This window comes from Frieseomelitta varia, unplaced genomic scaffold (genome assembly GCF_011392965.1).
Source record: "Frieseomelitta varia isolate USP_RPSP 00005682 unplaced genomic scaffold, Fvar_1.2 scaffold_937, whole genome shotgun sequence".
In the NCBI taxonomy this organism is placed as follows: domain Eukaryota; kingdom Metazoa; phylum Arthropoda; class Insecta; order Hymenoptera; family Apidae; genus Frieseomelitta; species Frieseomelitta varia.
In genome coordinates this window covers 362,609-380,781 of record NW_025110742.1, presented here as the reverse complement: position 1 = coordinate 380,781, position 18,173 = coordinate 362,609, and the positions used below count along the sequence as shown (strand labels likewise).

Genomic DNA, 18,173 nt, shown 5'->3' with positions numbered 1-18,173 from the left:
CTTGTAACAGTAAACTGTAATATTTACAATACCTGTACGCAAACACGCGAGAAAAAGATGTAAGTTCGGTCCAGCTCTGAGGGAAAGAATTCACCAATGATCAGCTGCCTTTCAAGGGATACGCGAAAGTTCGATGAGAACGCGATCTGACACATAAGAGAAAGCGACATAAAGCGACGTGCTCATAAGACAAAGCGCAAGATCTATGACGATTGAGGAACGCGCAAAGTACTCAGATTTCTGTGCTTGGACCGTCCACTAATCCTGGGGTTGAAGTTGGTCATGGGTCGCGCATAAGAGCATTCCGCCAAAATGAACTATGCCGAGAAGCATGGGTAAAATGTTGCGCACGAGATCGGTATGACGGGTTGGTGGTTATTCTCATATTGTATGCGCTTCGGCGACTTGTCGGATCCGTGCGAGTGGAGAGTCTCGAATGGCGCTCATGTATAATCACCGGGAGTGCAATGCTAACAAGTAGTCCAGCTGACTCTGACAAAATGGTAGGGTACTCGCGTCGTCCTACGGGAGGTGATCAATTTTTACACACATAATCGAAGCGCCTCCGCTGACGGGGTACGATGAGTACTGATAATCATGATCAAACAAAGCCCTGCGTCAGCAAACCACCCGCAAGAATCGAGCTTAACGCCGACGAAAGCGCGTTCGACGGCAGGCGAATTAAGAAGGAACGAACTGACGTTTCTCTCGAGAATGGTGATGGTATTAACGCCGGTATTAATGATACCAACAAGCAACTACAGTCGAGTCACCGACCGGCTGCCGGTAGATTTTCAAACGGCTTCCACGACGACGACCTACTTCAAGATATCATCGCGGCCAAGTTCACGGCCCTGGCAAATCATGGCACAACCACTAAGTACGACAAAATTCGGCTCATGATCGAAGATAGCATCAGGTTAATTCAATTGTTCTCTCTCTCCCCCCCCCTCTCTTCCCCCTTCCGCAACATGGCGCGCGCGCGCGCACAATACACACACATACAAAATCTCTTCTCTCATTTTGTATTCGCTTGTCTCTACCCTTTTCTTTTTTTTTATTTTTATTTTTTACTACATTGGATTTGGTACAATTTTCATCATCAAATCAATTAATTATTTTAATGTTTTTATTAAAACTTACAATTAGATTTTCCAAAGAAATTATATATTAAAATATTTAACATTTTATGTGCTTCCTTCTTATTAATATTAAAGTTATGTAGTATGTTTTACCATATATTACATTAATGTGTGAGCTAACTTTATAAATCAAAAAAAAGAATTGACTATTTTCTAAGCTTTTAACATGTTTAATAGAGTTAAATGAAGACAAGATATTTCAATATGTTTTTTTTATTTTTATGAAATAATGAATATTAAAACATTAATTACAATAAATACTTTCATATTTTTCCTTTACTTTTTGGACATTTATGTTATTATAAATGTGGGAATGAAGAAGTTTTATTGCTTTATTTAAAATCTATAATTCAGAATATATACTTTCAAATTCACATATTTTTGGGATTTAAGCAATTTGATTTAAAAATATTTTCAAATTAATTTAAATTTGTACTATCAAGTCTAAAATGAATGTAAATTTTTAATAGCTTAACAAAAAGAAAATATGCAGCTATATAATTTTTATATGGGATAAAAATGTAATTAATTCTTCGTTTTGTAAACTTGTAAAATTTGCTATGCAAACTAAGCAAATTTTATTTTAAATCATAATTTGACAAATTTATTTTATCATGTTACAATAAATATTTACAAAATAATAAAATTTTTTATTTAATATATTATTAGTAAGTAATGGAATTAGATTACACATATCATCATAATTTTATTTGTTGATTATATGCCACAATTCTTATATTATTAGTATTTAAAACATTAAAATTAAAGTTTTTATAAAAGTTTTAAATGTCTTTTTTTTTAACTTTTAAATTTTATATACAATGTTTCATCTACAATTATATACAAATTAGTTTTATTGATTTTTATATATAGTGAAGAATCAAAAGCACGCATTCAAGAAATTTTTTCACAAATTGAACAACTGAAAATAGAAGAAAAATTATTATTGTACCTGAAACTTCCATTATCACTGACTAATACTGGAGGAACAGTTGATCCTTTGAGACAACCATTAAATCCATTAGGAAATCGTTATGAAATTCATCAAACTATTATGTGGATTAAAACACACTTAGAAGAAGATCCAGATGTGTCTTTACCAAAACAAGAAGTTTATGATGAATATAAGTAAGTAATCTAAATTTAACATATCTTGAAAAGTATTCTTGAAGTTTTTAAATTATTAAATTAATAAAATTTTGAGTATCTTGTAAAAAATTATAAATTTTGTTATTTTGTAAGCAATATATATTTTGTTATTTTATATTTCTGTTTTTGATTTATTTGCAGTATGTATTGTATGCGAAATTCTATGAAACCTCTGTCAACTGCTGATTTTGGTAAAGTCATGAAACAAGTATATCCACGAGTTCGACCACGTAGACTAGGCACACGAGGCAATTCACGTTATTGTTATGCTGGAATGCGTAAAAGAGTTAAATTGGATCCTCCAGCATTGCCTAATATATCTGGCACTCAAACTGTAGGATGGAATTATTAAAAAAAATTCTATTATGTATATAATGTATACGTCTGTTTTACATGTATATATATATATATATTTGTTTCTCAATATATAAAGAAAATATACATTATGTATATAATAGAATTTTTATTTTACTATATATATGTGTATGCATTATTTTTTATATTACAATTAACTTTCAAATCTTTTAGGGTGACGAAGTAGATGAAAATATTACTGAAGAAATGTTGGGAGCTGCATCTACCTTGATCAGAGAATGGGCTGAAAACCTCCTAGGCTTGAAATTTCCAACTTTGAGTGCCTTAGCACGTCATCTTGTTGATAATTTGTGTGTTGATACTCGATCTCTATCTGCTGTGTGTATATTATGTGCTTCAGGAAATTCAAATACAGCGACAAATAAAGGTTTCGCGATTGTTATATATTTTAAAATGTATATTATAAATGATTTTATATTTGTATGGCTTTATATGTTTAGAATCGAATACAGATATACGTGCAACATCTGTAAGTGGAAAGTCTGGAAAACTTAGAGAAGCACAGTTACAATTGCAACGAAAACTACAACAGCGAGAACATATAAGGGATCAAAAGCACCGCCATCTTGATGCTGTTATACAAGTATAAAATATTTTCTAATAAGTAATACAATGTTGATAACAAATAACAAGTATAATATTTCTTAAACGTTTCAGAACCAGAACAAAGAGAAGACTGTCGATAATAAGGCGATAAATAAAGGAAATAAGAAAACTAAATCTAATCAGTCATCTCAAGGTACAAACGTATCAAGTGGACAGAATGCATTAAGTAAATTGAATTCACCTGTTATAGCAACCAATCGGCAGAGAAAAGTTCTTAAAGCTACTAGTAGTCAGCCATGTAACATCTCCCTGGAATCTAACTGTGATAATATAGTGGTACAATCGATTGAAGACGTACAGAATAATAGCAATCCTAGTGTAGTGATGACCAACTGCGTGAATACACAGCGAGATATCAAACCTAAAAATTCCAGAAAGCGTGCCAATCCAATTGTATTGAATCAACCATCGGAGACAAGCCCTGAAAAACAGACAAAACTTACAGAACAGCAGATACAAGAGAATGTGGAGCATTCCAATGTGTTGCCTAAGCTTACATCTATACAACGTCCTGGGAAAATTTCGGTGATACTAGCTAGTAACCTGAAGCCTACCAAGTGCAAAACAAATGAGGCTGTTAACAATCAGTCTACTAAAAACTGTGATAATGAGTCATCAACATGTTCCAAAAGTTGCATTAAAGTAAATGGTTGTCCCACCACTTTTGAATCTAATAGAAATGCAACAGAGGAATCAAGTGCAACAGTTTTGACTAAAGACCAGATTTTATTATTGCAAGAAAATTCAAATCTTGCAAGTAAAACTGAGAAACTTGGCTCTATTGATTCGGATGCTTTAGACGATTATTTGAACGGAGGTAACAACTCGCAAGAACAAGAGGAAGAGTTATTACAGTATTTTCAACAAAGCAATTCATCGAGTTCAGATGTAGAAGCAAACACCATTTCTATTGATGAACAAATATCAAGATCTGACAAAGTTTCTCAACTAAGATTAATATTACAACAGAATTTGAAAGGAGGGACTGTACATGCACCTATTGATGTATTACCTGCTGCTATCATTAGACAGAATGTTGAAAAACGTGAAATCACTCAAAAACACAACTTGATATTACCAACTTTATTAAACCATCCGAATCCAAATAATACTAGACGTAGAGTCAGTTTTGAAACGAACGTTGTAGAACATGTCCAAGACTCGAATGTTATTACTAATACGGTTCCACAAAGTCCGAATACAAGACGTCGAATATTTAATTTTACACCAATATCGCCAGGCCCACATTCACCTATCAATGGTCGCGCTTCCAAATCTAATTCTGCAAACGCCAGTCCATTTGTTTCACCACGAAATACACCTGTGCCACGCTCAAGAAGCAATTTGCAAGCAAGTAGTTCCAGAGCCCGTGCTCATAAATCCTTATCACGTTCAATTTCTTGCAGTATGCCTTATACTAGTAAAAATGATACTTTTGTTGTTCCCACAAGTGGTCCAGAATTAGTTAGACAAGCGTCATCTACACCGCAATTACCGTTAATTTCTACCAAATCTTCGGAAGTGCAAGTAGATAGCAATACAACGCAAATTTCAGTTACTCCAAAAAGAGAAGGACAAGGATCACAATGTGCTGCATTTTTATCTTCTGATCTAGCGCCGCAAAAACAATTGGTTATTAATTATCCAAGCCAGGAAAATTTACAGGAAATTAAGAACGTTTATCAAAAAAGTCAACCTGATCAAGAAATTAGCGAACTGTTTCATAACAATAAACAATTTACCAGTGAACTTTACAGATCACAATCAGTTCCATTACATAGAATGGTCAATCCTGCATTAATGTCACCTATTTCAACACAACATTGCTTATCATCCTTTCAAAGTCAGAGTTTTAATCCATCTACGAGCAGTTCTGTAGCGCCTACACCAGTACCTAGTGAGTTTAATGATTTTGGGTCAATAGGTCAGTCAGAAGTACCTTCAACATATTTACTTGATGATGTTGATCCAAACTTTATATCAGATGACCAAAATTTCTTAATGGGTGATAAAGAAATTACACCTGAAAACATAACAAATATATTAAACATTTTAGATGAAGAAGGAACTCAAAGCTTGCAAATTTTACCAGAGCAATCTGCAGAAGAAGGCTTGATAGAAAATAATTCAATAGTGTTGGATGCTTTACCAAATTCAAATTTAAACTTGTCAGAAGAGGATATGTTAGATCCATCAAATGTACTTGATATTCCAGTAGGTGGAGCATTACAGAAAATAATACAGTCACGGTCCTATCCTAATACACCATTACCTGTGCCGGTATCAACATACACGCCATCTTATACAGAAGACAGTAATGGATCAAGATCATACCCTTCAACACCACTTCATACAATTCAATCGCAAGAAACGTATCAGGATACTAACGAACCTATGCTTTCAAGTCCTACTTTGAATTCTTTAAACTTGCACAATGAGACTGTTAATGAGTCTGCTTCTAGCAGTTTATGTAGGAATGTTGTGGATTTGCTCGAAGCTAATTTCCTTGGAGAAACTGATACAGAAACAAATGATTTGGACCCACTTGGTAATTTTGATGGATTGCAAGACGTTGATTCACTGACACCTTTATTTAACGAAGTGACAGAGCCTAATCGTTGAAAGCATATACAGAAGTAATTCATAGATTTTTTGTGATTTTGCATAGTGATTTACCAAAGGTTGAAAAAGTAATTCTTAAATTGTATGTTCTCATAACTCCATTTTATAATGATAGTAATTTGCATAAATATTCCATTTTAATATACAAAGCGTTATAATGGCAGTATGAAAAGATTAATAAATAAATCCTAATTCCTTGTGCTAATATCAAATGATACATGTCATAGTGATTAGATAAAATTGCATCAGTTTGAACTTTCATCAGAATAAATAATTCCTTCGTGTTTTATATTTATGAGTACAATTTGTACAAATTTCTCAGTTTTTTATCATTTATTGAGACATTTGAATCTGTACTGCCTATATAATACAGAGTAAGAAGAATATCATCAGAATTAAATATCTTCAATTTATGTTTTTAATTGCAACACTATACAAACGTACTAATAAGAGCAGCTCATGATGGAAAATTCAAATATAAAAATAATATCTTTAAAAAAAGTTGACTATATTGACTATTGAATTAAATGTAATTTCAGTGCAGTTGTAAGTGTATTTATAATTCAACTCAATATATAAAAAGCAGAATAAGTGACTGCCAATCTTGTACTTATTTCTTAAAATAAGTAAGACAAGAAAGAAATCACTGTGATGCAAATAAAAATCTTTGAATACTGTATATTTCTTGAATTTGCCACTAGTGAAACTAAAAAGTGTAAATGTCTTCAGTGCAGTCTTAGGTGTCTTTGGTGGAACATTGAGTTTACAAGTGTGAAAAATATGACGAAGAAGTTGCTCAAACAGAGCGATCGTCGCTGTGTAGTATTTGAGATTCAAATAAGTGGAAGTTGATTTTATATAAATACTTTATATTCGTCGTTTCGAAACGTTTGTTTCTAAGTCATTTAAGAACGCGTTATTGCGACTTTGTTATTCAAGCGTTTCTAAGAAATATTTACGATCACCTGCTGGACATTGGTGAGCTTCTTTTTACATAACAATCGGTATTGAACCCAGTATGTGGTACGCTTTTTCTAACCGGCGAAATGACGGCAAGAAAGCAAGTATGTAAATTTGTAAATGTTTTATTTTACCTTATTTGTGTAAATTTGTTAAATTTGTGTTTGATTGACAGAACATCACATTTTTAGATCAGAAGTATTCAAACTTCATAAAATCGGTATTATTGGTTGTTAACTTTTATATTATATTTTCTCTTCTTGTTTTGTTTTGCCATAGGCTTTAAGTTTTATTATCAATATAAATTTATTAAACTCATGGTTATCATAAGTTTCTTTTTTTTTAAGCACGACTTCAAATTGTTATTTTAAATACAATTTTTAAATATTAGTTTGGTCTCTTAAAAATTGATCGAAATTCGTATAATTTAAATAATTGAAGTTTGAGCACTTTTGTTTTAAATAAGAAATAAAAAAAGGACGTAAAATTTCATATTTATGTATCGTACTGGATTCTACATCGATAATAGTGCTAAATAATTATTGCTATGGCGGGTCTTCCTGGTATGTCGTTTTGTTCATCAATGAAATCCGAATTACCATAAATACACCGCCAATTTATATTTTTCTATGGCGTTCTTGATCGAGAATTTTATGAATTGGATAGTTGTTTAACCGATTTTTATTCCTAACGCATCGTGATTACTTAGCTTTCGAAACAGAAAAGATTGGATCTTTCGTAAAGAATTCACGCGAAAACAAATGATACAGTCGATCGCGATTGTACGAATTTCGTCACTTAAAATTATTTTTCACGTCGAAGTCTTCAAATGATGAGCTTCAACGTAAAATAATTAGATTTTTATAAAAAGAAAAAAAAAAGTATGGAGTAAATGTTATTTACTCGCAAATGATCACGAACACGACATTTGTAAGAATTCTCTATTATCATTCTGTAAAATGATTATATGGCGTTACGAATGTTAACACCATGTAAATATATAGTATGATTTTTGTGAAATCTTGTTCTTTGAGAGTTACTATTGACGTACAAATAGCATGAACCAAATCTCATGTTTTTGTTAAAATCGATTAACTTGTTATTAATCAAATGAGCGATTATTATGACAATAAAAAGAAATTAAATAAGTTAAAAAGTAATGACTCGTTTGAAATTTTGCATTTTTTTTTTTTTTTTAATCTATGAAATCAGTTTCTGTGTATTTATCGTATAGAAAATTTTTGTTACATTACCATTAATCAAAGTGTATTTCGAATATGTTTCTTGGTTTATGCTATTGCCACATACAGGCACTACATTGCTAATATCGGTTTTTAATCGCCATTTCACATACTGTAACTAAATAGTCGTATGTGGAAGTTCGAAAGATTTCGAATTCCACGAATTTAGATAATGTTACACATGTAATCAAGATTTTGAATTTGTAATCTGCACGTTTCTATTAACCTTTTGAAGCATGAATTGGTCCAATATGATAATCCAAGCCGGATTTAGGAAAAGCACAGCTTTTAAAATTTCTATGAAAACAAATCTTCTCGACAAAAATCTCTCGGCATATCATAAATTTTCTAATGACAAATTGAAGATAGAGAATCGGACAAGATATTTTGAAAATTATTAAAAGATTCTTTATATGAACATATGCCGATTAAGCGTATTTTTATATCTCGATTCAAATTGAAACAGAATTTCAAAATGAATAATAAAAATAGAAAAAAAATATAGGTAAAAAGAAAAGGAATTAGTAATACTTCAAAGGGTTAATAAATATTTCTGATAATTGCATCACACATTTATAAGCAACAAGAAAACGTTAGTTTCCCATGCAGTCTGAAATACAGCAAGAGTAAGAGCATTCTTTGTACGAAATAAGTTACAACGTAGTTTCAAATATTCTAAACTGTAAAAAAAAAAAAACTAATAAGACGGTAATCTTACTGTAAGGCGAGTTGTGAATTGTACAAACAAAAAAAAAAAAAGAAAAAAAAAATCATTCGACGAACCAAGTAGTGATTTGAAACTAGCAATTAAATGGGCAAAAAGAAAAGAGGACTCGACCTTTTGTAGGTTGTGCAATGGCAAGAAAAGAAAAAAAAGAAAAGTAAGAGAGAAAGAGAAAAATTAATGGAAAACATAAATCAAGCAAGTATAAAATAAATGACTTTCATTAACTTGACCAAACGATCGAAGATCTTGGAAATTTCTATAATAATACTGCTATTTATAACTCGTAAGTAAAAAAAAAAAGAATATGTACTACGATATTACTTGTTGTTGTACGCACAAAGATTTTAGGTAGGAATTATTCGATATTATCGTGTAATCAGGGTTTGTCTGTGCTGTTTAATTTACAATTTGATCTAGGAACGGATCATTTAAAATACGCGGAACATTTTTATGAAACAGTTAGAATGTGCAATAATTATACTATCCTTTATTTGCCAAACAAAAGAAAAAAAAGAAAAGAAAAAATTAATACTATATAACTATTGGCTCAAATTAATAATAAGAGAATGAATGTGAAGCGTCAAAATTGATACTGATATCTAAGAATCTGTAATCTAACAGCACCGATTTATTAAAAAAAAAAAAACAAAAAAAAAAAAAAAAAGGAAAAGAATTAAAAACGAAACAGCGGAAATAAATTATATTGAAACATATATACATTCATATTTACACAGACAGTCAATAGATATAGTTATATTTAAACGACAAAGTAATAATAATGACGATCTTGTCTGCTTAGGAAATCGTAAACATCAATTTGAATACTAAATTATTTCAATGAGAAATGAAAATGAGCTGACAGGACAAGATTGTTTAAATGGGCATGGTATAATTAAATTACCATACAATCTAACTTTGCACTGTATTTTTTCCCTCCATCGAAAGTTTATTGATTTGTAAATTGTTTAATTATTTTTCTTTATTAACATAGCTTCATCTGTCTATATTCTATTATATTGACATTTAATACCATGACGAAAATCTTCCTTTATAATAAAAATTTCGTACAAATATTTTCTTAGATTGTTTAATAATTACGAGTTTATTTCTCAAATAGAAATATAAATTTCGACGGAGAAAAAATGGAGTACAAGTTGATAATTACTCGGATATTAACAATATTGCATGGGGTAGGACAGTTTTATAGGTCAGTAAAATATTATATGTCGTAATCGTAGAATGCAATAATTTATCGGTTATCACGATTAGAAATATGTAGAATGAAATAATTTTCATAAAACAAGATCCACGGATCATAAATTATTACAAAGATTTTTATTTTTAATTTTTGAAGTGTCATTCAGCTGCTGAATTTTTTCTGATATCGAATTTTCTGTTCTTCAACGTTATCACGAATTAGCATATTATCCTGCACAATCAAATGAAACACACATAAAAGATATGTTTGCATAGAAAAAAAAAGAAGAAGAAGAAAGTATAAACAAAGTACTGTTGCTTGCAGATTTATTTTATTGGTAATTTATTAAAATAAAAAGAAAACTCGCCTTGCTTATTTTCCGTCAAATATATTTATAATACACGTAATCTTGCCACATTAAACGATCTGCGTTTTGTTTCTTGTCAAAGATTTTGTATTACTTTCAAAACCGAAGAAAAAAAGTAGACTTGGCGATATTATACGGCTTTAAATGCCGTGATTGAGGCTCATCGATCTTCGAAGGATCGTTTTTTTTGATTCTTCAAGATCTTTTCGCTTCATTAATGGAAAAAAAAACAAAAATTTCTCTACCTATTTTGTATGATCGAATGTCAGGTAGACTAAATCAAGCAATAGGAAAGCGATATTCCCATTGCGTGTGCTAGTGTCACTGGCAATTTATTTTGCTTTGTAAATAAAAATTCTTTTTTAGTAAAAAAAAAAATGCAAAAAAATCATTGAAGAGAAACATAACAAATGTAATTCCCTCTTTATTCCTTATAAGATAGCGATTAATTCCCGTTATTAGTTTCTCATGGATATTTTTCTTTTTATAAATTTAATGTTATGAAATTTTATACTATATAGAATTTTATGTTTTGTATTCTAAATTAGCTAAAAATATTTTTTTTTATTATTATGAAGTATATATCTCTAAATTTCGTTTTTTAAATTAAAATAATGTGTTCTACATGGTAATATAATAATTTTATATAATGTATTTGTATGTACAGACATTTTTAATAATATTTGTAATTTTTTTTTTTCATTAATTTTATATTGTAATATATTCTTTAATGTGAGATTTAATTTGCATACGTTAATGAAAATAATTTCTTTTGTTTTTTAAACAAAAATATTGTAATATATTAATACGATATGAAATTTTACCTAATAAAAAATTTTGGTTAATAAATTATATAATGTATAATTTATATTACATTATATAATTACATTATTACAAAGATATTTCGAATATAAAAATCTAAATGATAATATTTACCTCTTTAGAAAAACATTATTTAAATTAAGCTTTTTTCATTAATATTTCATATATTAAATTAATTTCGAGTGTATTCGGAGAATTTAAATTGTCATGATTTCTCAAAGGTAGTAAACTGTGATATTTGTATGAATACCTATATATTTTTTCCTGTACATTTTATTGTACATATATGTCTTAATCTTGTAGAATTAGATTATAAAGCATTTTCCTTGGTTTATATTTGTCCACGCGTATTATATTTTATGCAAATTATTTATTCAAAATACAAATTTGAACTTAAGTTTTCTAGCATTTCATTTTGGAAATATGTCTTTGTTTTAAGTAATATTACACGTTGTTAATTGATAAATTCAATATCTTTAGATGAAAAGAATAAGCATTAATGACTCGTAGTTATGTAATAGATTTAGATGCAATAATAATAGAGTAATTTTTATTGTATAATAAAAAATAGATAGGAATATGAAATATAATTTTGTATAATTTATAATATGTAGTAAATAAAAATATCTAGTAATAAATAAAATGTTAACGCTATATGGCCTAAATATTATTAATCTTAAAGTTTAAATATTTCATATAGATATTTTACAAACACTTTCTTTCAACCAAACAATTAGTTAATCATAATAAAAATTAATATTTCCAGTTAAAAAGTGCATTTATAATACATAAAAGAATAATAAAATTAAATATATTTGCTTATTTATTATTGATGCGGTAATTTCAATAATTCGTCTTTTGAAAATAAAATCGAAAATTAGTTAACATAAAAAAGAATTTATTGTTATATTAGCAACCAAAATACAATTATATTGTAAAAATATATATTATTAATGTTTTCTGTTCAATATTGCAAACAATAAATTCTTGCAACAATAATAATGACATTAATATGTTCTTTATGAACGAAAAATAAAATTTCTTTTGCAGAATTATTTTATGAAAATTTTAATTGTATGATTATTGCTATAAATTTTAGGTAATGTAAAAATTTTGTTACAATACCTACTTATATACAATTTTGTCTTTATATATAATTATATATAGTATTTTACATTTATATTATTTTTTGATATATTTGTATATTGTCTTAATTTATTTTCATTTGAGACTTTTAGTATTAATTGGCTGTAAAATATAAATTCATATGAACTATTATATAAATTTGATGCATTGAAATTATATAACGAAATAAAAGTTATGTATTACAAAATTCTCAATTGAAAGATCTGATATATTGAATTTCTATAATTCTGCGTCTATATTAAAATTGTAAAATATAATTATTATAATAAAGTAATATAAAATATAATTGTAGATTGCGATACTGCACGAAATAATTTATTTTATATATCATTGTAAATTGAATCTTGGTTTACTAATTATAATACATGTTCAGACGGATCTACAATCCGTGGTTGATTTTTTAAAACCTCAGGTGGAATTTTTTCTCCATTAATTATAGCTTCTACATCTTTAGAGCTTAATGTTTCATATTTAAGTAAAGCATCTGCTACTATTTTAAGTTCTTTCGCGTGTTTTTGCAATGTCTGTTTTGCTCGTTCATATGATTCCTAAAATAGAAAATACATTAATTTTAAAAAAATTAAGAAATAATATTACATGACAATTAATACTATATGATAATAAAATTTACTTGTAAAAGGCGTTTCACTTCTTTATCAGCAAGATCACTTGTGCTAGGACCTAACTGATATCCATCCATTTGTCCTTTTTTACGAATTATACCAAAACCAACTTTTTCAGACATACCATATTTATGTACCATCTCTTCTGCAATGGCAGTTGCCCTCTAAGGAGAATAATATTGAATATATACATTAAATTAATATTTATATTTTTAAATTATTGTGTCAAACATATGATAAAAAATTGTTTACATAAATATAAACCATATCAAAATACCATAAAGTCGTTAGATGCTCCTGATGTTACTTTATCAGGACCAAAAATTAATTCTTCTGCAGCACGACCACCCATTGCACTATCGATTAGAGCTAATAATTTAGATTTTGTTGTATGATACTCATCGTCGGATAAAAATGCAGTCTATAAAAAAAAATATATATATGTATGTATGTATGTATGTATCAATAGTGGTAATATAAATATGACATACAATCATTAACTTCTAATACTCACATGTCCTAAAGAATAGTTATGAGACAAAATAGTAATTTTATGTATTGGTGGTGCGTCTTTAGTATAATATGCAACCAATGCATGTCCTGCTTCATGATATGCTGTAATGGTATTAGTTTCTATGTCTTTAATTTTTTGTTTTTTTTCTGGACCCATGATTATTTTATCTCTAGCATATTCTAAATGTTTCATTGTTACATGTTCAGCATCATTTATAGCAGCTCTTAAAGCTGCTTGATTTACCTTTTAAAATTGAATTCATAATAATAAAAATAATTTAACTTAAAATTATTATTTATTTTCAATGAAAACACTTTAATAAAAATGTAAGATAAATGAATACCATATTCTCTATATCAGCTCCAGTAAATCCAGGAGTGCATTTTGCTAAGTAGTCTGAATCGACGTCTTCAGTAAATATTCTTGATAAATATAACTCAAAAATTTCCTTTCGACTTGAGTAATCTGGTATATCAACAAGAACTTCAACATCAAAACGACCAGGTCGCATCAATGCTTTGTCTAAATCATCGCGTCTATTCGTTGCACCTAATACTATAACACCTTCATTCTGAAGGAATCTGAAAGTATAAAAAAACAAATTATTATTGATAAGAATAACTGTACATAAAATAGATATACAACGAAGTTTAAAATTAAATTTTATCTCTTTAGAAAAAAAGAAAAATTAATAAAAAAGAAAATTAAATACAATTAGCACTATTTTTCCATCCTACAATAATTTTTTAATTTTTTCTCTATTTCTTTATTTTTCTTGCAATATAAGGAAAGACATATTATTTACGTTATAGATCGATTTTCCTTATCCTAATACATATAAAATAAAAAAAGACATCCCATAAAACATATTTAAAAAAGTAGTAAAAAAATTGTTGAAAATATATCAAAAAAAGAAAATAATGTGAGAATCAATTTACTTTTTACATTATTAAATTTAAAAAAAAATCATATTATGATAAAATAATTCTTATTAAATGTTTCATTTTTTCTTCTACCAATTTCTTTCGTTTTCACATACAACCCATATTAATCTTTAGAATCATTCTGTATGCTGCAAAACAAAGAAGTAAAATTTTTGGTTTACCCGTCCATTTCTGTAAGTAATTGATTTACTGTTTGATTTGCATATGGATGAAGAGATGAATTTGTTCGTTTTGCACCAACAGAATCAATTTCATCTATAAATATTACAGCGGGTGCTCTTTCTTTTGCTGCTTCTGAAAAAAGTAATAAACTATGAAGGAGCTGTAAAAATTTTTCAAAATATATTTATTGGAAACATTATAGTAATAAATTTTATATCATATTAATATCATCTTTTTAAATTTTTATTCAAAATAAAGATGATAATAAGTGTAAAATATATTATTGCATTGTTTTATAATTTTAAAAATTAAAAAAAAATATTTAAAGGCGCACATACTTGCTAATTAGGATATTCATTAAATTGTATTATAAATAAGAGAGAAAATATAGATAGATAACATCAAGAGCAGCTTTAAAAATGATCATATTTAAATATAAATATACGATTTTTAATATATCAAACTGATATGAATTACTGATGATATCGAACTGATATATATATATATATTTAATACATGAATTCTGTGAAAAAAAAAAAAGAAATTAAGAAATATAAAAGTTGGTTCCTGTTAACACATAATTTAGAATGTTTTTTAATATTTATTTTATTTTTGTAATATTTCATTTACAACTTACTAAATAAATCTCTCATTCTTCGTGCACCTTGTCCTACTAAAATCTCTTCAAATTCTGGCCCAGCTGCTTGAAAAAATGGAACACCAGCTTCACCAGCTACTGCTCTAGCTAATAATGTTTTCCCTGTTCCTGGTGGTCCTACTAATAATACGCCTTTAGGTAACTTTGCACCAAGTGCAACAAATTTATCTGGATTTTTTAAAAATTCAACTATATCTCTTAATTCTTGTTTAGCTTCTGCAACCTAATTATATGTAAATGAATATACAACATTTAATGAAATGAAAAAATTTAATACTAAAAATTTTAAAAACGATTTACTTACTCCTTTAATATCATTGAAAGTTATATGTGTTATTTCTGGTCTAAACTTCATACCATCCATTGGAAATCGTAATCCACTTCCTACAACATAAACTACAATATGGAAAGTATAAGAAACATTATATAATTATTGATCATTTATAACATATTGATATTCATTTAAACATATTAATAATTAAAATTATAAATAAATTTTTTCTTTCAGTGAAAAAATATGTATAAAAATGAGTATTCATTTACAATAATATTTATGATAATATATATTTTCTTAAACAGTATGAGTATATGTTACAAAAAATATATTAAAATAATATTATTAAAGAAAATAATTACAGAAGTTCCATTACATTTCCAAATTTACGTACTTATATATAAGAGTGATAGAAACACACATCCTGATGCTAAACTATATAATGTTTTAACCCATCCAAAAGAAGACGATTGGCGTCCTGCTTCAAATCCTTCAATAAAAGCTAGTATAATAGTTTTATAATCACTGGATTCATTAGTGAATAAAGATTTGAGATCCATCATATCTTTCTGTTTTTTCACTGCTTGCACTAATGCTGAATTCTGTAAAGTAAGAAAAGTTATTTATAAAGTACAAAAAATATTATTGTAAATGATAAATAACATATGATCTTACTGTTCCAGAAAAATAACCGAACACGTTTCTTAATTTATTTATAAGCGATGATTGTTTCTCTAATTCAGCATTCACATTGCGTTTTGTTTTAAAACTACGTATTTGTATATGGTAATTAAATAAATTTTTATTACAAAAGGTACATAATGTTGTATGACGTTGTTTCGTTGATAAATACATAGTAGGTAAAATAATTTCTTCAGCACATTTCTTATACAGATATTTATGTTTGTTTTTTATAGAATTCAATTCTGATATATATGATACTTTCCATTTGTTATTGTTTTCTAAATTTCTCTTAAAAATTCTCATAGAAACTTGATCTAACACTATCAAAACATTATTCGTCCTTATATCAAACATTGTAATTACATTAGATGTGTTTAATTTACTTATTAATGTATCAATATGATTTTTAGTAGCCTAAAACAAAAGAAAAACTTAATAAATTATTATTATGATTTTATGTAATTACCAAATTATCTTACATCTGACAAATTATTAGAGGAGATGTCATTCACAGATTTTTTCAACTCATTTTGTCTTTTTATTTTAACTGGAAATGATGTAGATTTTGGACTAACTACTGAAGTTAATTGTGCCAGATGATATAACACCTAAAAAATATTAAGCATAAATTTCTTTTTTTAGAAAGAAAAGTATGTGTATATAAAACAAAGTTTATCTTATAATTTAAGAAATTATTCTTTACCTACAAAATATACACAAATTTCATAATAAACTATATATATAAGGTTATAAAATAAAAATTTATGAAGATATTTAAAAAAAAATGTAAAATATAAATTTACGCATATATTTATTACGTTATCAAATATAAAAATTTATGTAGCAAACAATCTATAAACTTTGAAAATTTTTGTATAGCTGTAGTATTTTAATATAATATAAATATGCATACAAACCTGATTATAAGGTTGGAAAGAAAACATTGCAGATCAGTCGTATTTAACACATGTAATAAGATAAATGGAAGTATCACCTTTTTAAATAAAACTAAATTGAACTGATAGAATATATATTTTGTTGCATATCCAAAAAGTATTAGTACAAAATATAGTTTTAATGCTGCAAGGTAACAAAAATGACTGCTATCTACATATATAAACTTCCGTTTAAAATCAATCGAGATGCGATTTCAAATAAACGTAAAATACATTGCAATTTTTTCGTGAAATACATTTTTTTTCAAATTCGAAATTTTATTATACGTTACAGCAAATTTAATTTTTTATTTAGTTTATTGGATTAATAATCGTATTTCAAAACAACTATTTCACGACCCTTACGTGCGCTTCATTTATTTTAAGATACAATTTAATTATACATACATACATATAAAGTACCTATTTTACATAACATTTTTAATATTGTTTTAAACAAAATTTATCATCGAACCTACGTACTATCTTCATGTACACTTTATATAATATACAGCTATATTAGCTTTTAGATGAAAAACAGATGTAAATAAATATAAGAATAATATAATAAATAATATTCTATTAGCTTTTTTATGGATAAAAAAAATAGATATAAAAACACTAATAAATAACGCAATTACTAAATATAATGCAATGTAATCAATTTTTAATAAACTACTTATTACTGTTTGTTAAGGCCGCTTAAGCCACACATGCCTACATCGACTCCTAAGTTTCATGATACATATTGTGCAAATCTATGTACATCTAGTTCGGCATCGACGAATCGGTATCGGAAACAATTGTCATCGATGTAGGAATCAGACTCTCAGCATTAGCTGAACAAAGAAAGACGAACGTCAAGCCGTATCCACTTGTAGATCCTTCTTCACCACAGGCTGCCCGATCTGCTTACTCATTGTCAATCTGCTGGTTCCTCCACCATAAATAATAGGGTTCCTATTCTGGTCCGTAGGCCATATAAACAACCTTTCCTATGTTCCCTTAACTTTATAGGCTAAAG

At 27.7% G+C, this 18,173-nt stretch overlaps 2 protein-coding genes across 6 annotated transcripts; one reads left to right on the top strand and one right to left on the bottom strand.

The window, feature by feature from the left end:
* The first annotated feature begins 82 nt into the window (after positions 1-82).
* On the top strand, positions 83-10,276 carry LOC122537901 (DNA-binding protein RFX7). Of its 4 annotated transcripts, none has more exons than XR_006308725.1 (7): positions 84-919; positions 2,016-2,270; positions 2,433-2,625; positions 2,820-3,033; positions 3,107-3,249; positions 3,324-5,962; positions 6,010-10,276. XR_006308725.1 is itself a non-coding variant. In XM_043671554.1 (7 exons), the coding sequence occupies exons 1-7, from the start codon at positions 582-584 to the stop codon at positions 5,892-5,894; spliced, it is 3,555 nt and encodes a 1,184-aa protein (XP_043527489.1). In that variant the 5' UTR covers positions 84-581; the 3' UTR covers positions 5,895-10,276. The 4 variants fall into 4 exon arrangements, 3 of the variants coding, with proteins under 3 accessions (XP_043527488.1, XP_043527489.1, XP_043527486.1); XM_043671554.1 differs by having other exon boundaries at positions 3,324-5,169; positions 5,329-10,276; XM_043671553.1 differs by having other exon boundaries at positions 83-880; positions 3,324-10,276.
* A 1,819-nt stretch (positions 10,277-12,095) lies between these two features.
* Positions 12,096-17,507, bottom strand: LOC122537881 (ATP-dependent zinc metalloprotease YME1L). 2 transcript variants are annotated; one of them, XM_043671509.1, is made up of 12 exons: positions 17,132-17,507; positions 16,694-16,822; positions 16,206-16,628; positions 15,925-16,132; positions 15,561-15,652; positions 15,236-15,479; positions 14,598-14,730; positions 13,836-14,073; positions 13,493-13,735; positions 13,256-13,399; positions 12,987-13,142; positions 12,096-12,903 (listed from the first exon to the last, which is right to left on the bottom strand). In XM_043671509.1, exons 1-12 carry the CDS (start codon positions 17,156-17,158, stop codon positions 12,712-12,714), a joined length of 2,229 nt encoding a protein of 742 aa, XP_043527444.1. In that variant the 5' UTR covers positions 17,159-17,507; the 3' UTR covers positions 12,096-12,711. The 2 variants fall into 2 exon arrangements, with proteins under 2 accessions (XP_043527444.1, XP_043527445.1); XM_043671510.1 differs by lacking the exon at positions 16,206-16,628 and having other exon boundaries at positions 17,132-17,499.
* Between the last annotated feature and the right edge of the window lie 666 nt (positions 17,508-18,173).

What these genes read in the sequence shown, in the direction of transcription:
- LOC122537901 (XM_043671551.1), top strand. Translation starts at nt 582, where the DNA reads ATGAGTACTGATAATCATGATCAAACAAAGCCCTGCGTCAGCAAACCA. An exon ending in GAAGTTTATGATGAATATAA is followed by an intron (nt 2,271 to 2,432) that starts GTAAGTAATCTA and finishes ATTTATTTGCAG; the next exon opens with TATGTATTGTATGCGAAATT. An exon ending in ATATATCTGGCACTCAAACT is followed by an intron (nt 2,626 to 2,819) that starts GTAGGATGGAAT and finishes CAAATCTTTTAG; the next exon opens with GGTGACGAAGTAGATGAAAA.
- LOC122537881 (XM_043671509.1), bottom strand. Translation starts at nt 17,158, where the DNA reads ATGTTTTCTTTCCAACCTTATAATCAG. An exon ending in TCGGTTATTTTTCTGGAACA is followed by an intron (nt 16,133 to 16,205) that starts GTAAGATCATAT and finishes CTTACTTTACAG; the next exon opens with AATTCAGCATTAGTGCAAGC. An exon ending in CTTTCAATGATATTAAAGGA is followed by an intron (nt 15,480 to 15,560) that starts GTAAGTAAATCG and finishes ACATATAATTAG; the next exon opens with GTTGCAGAAGCTAAACAAGA.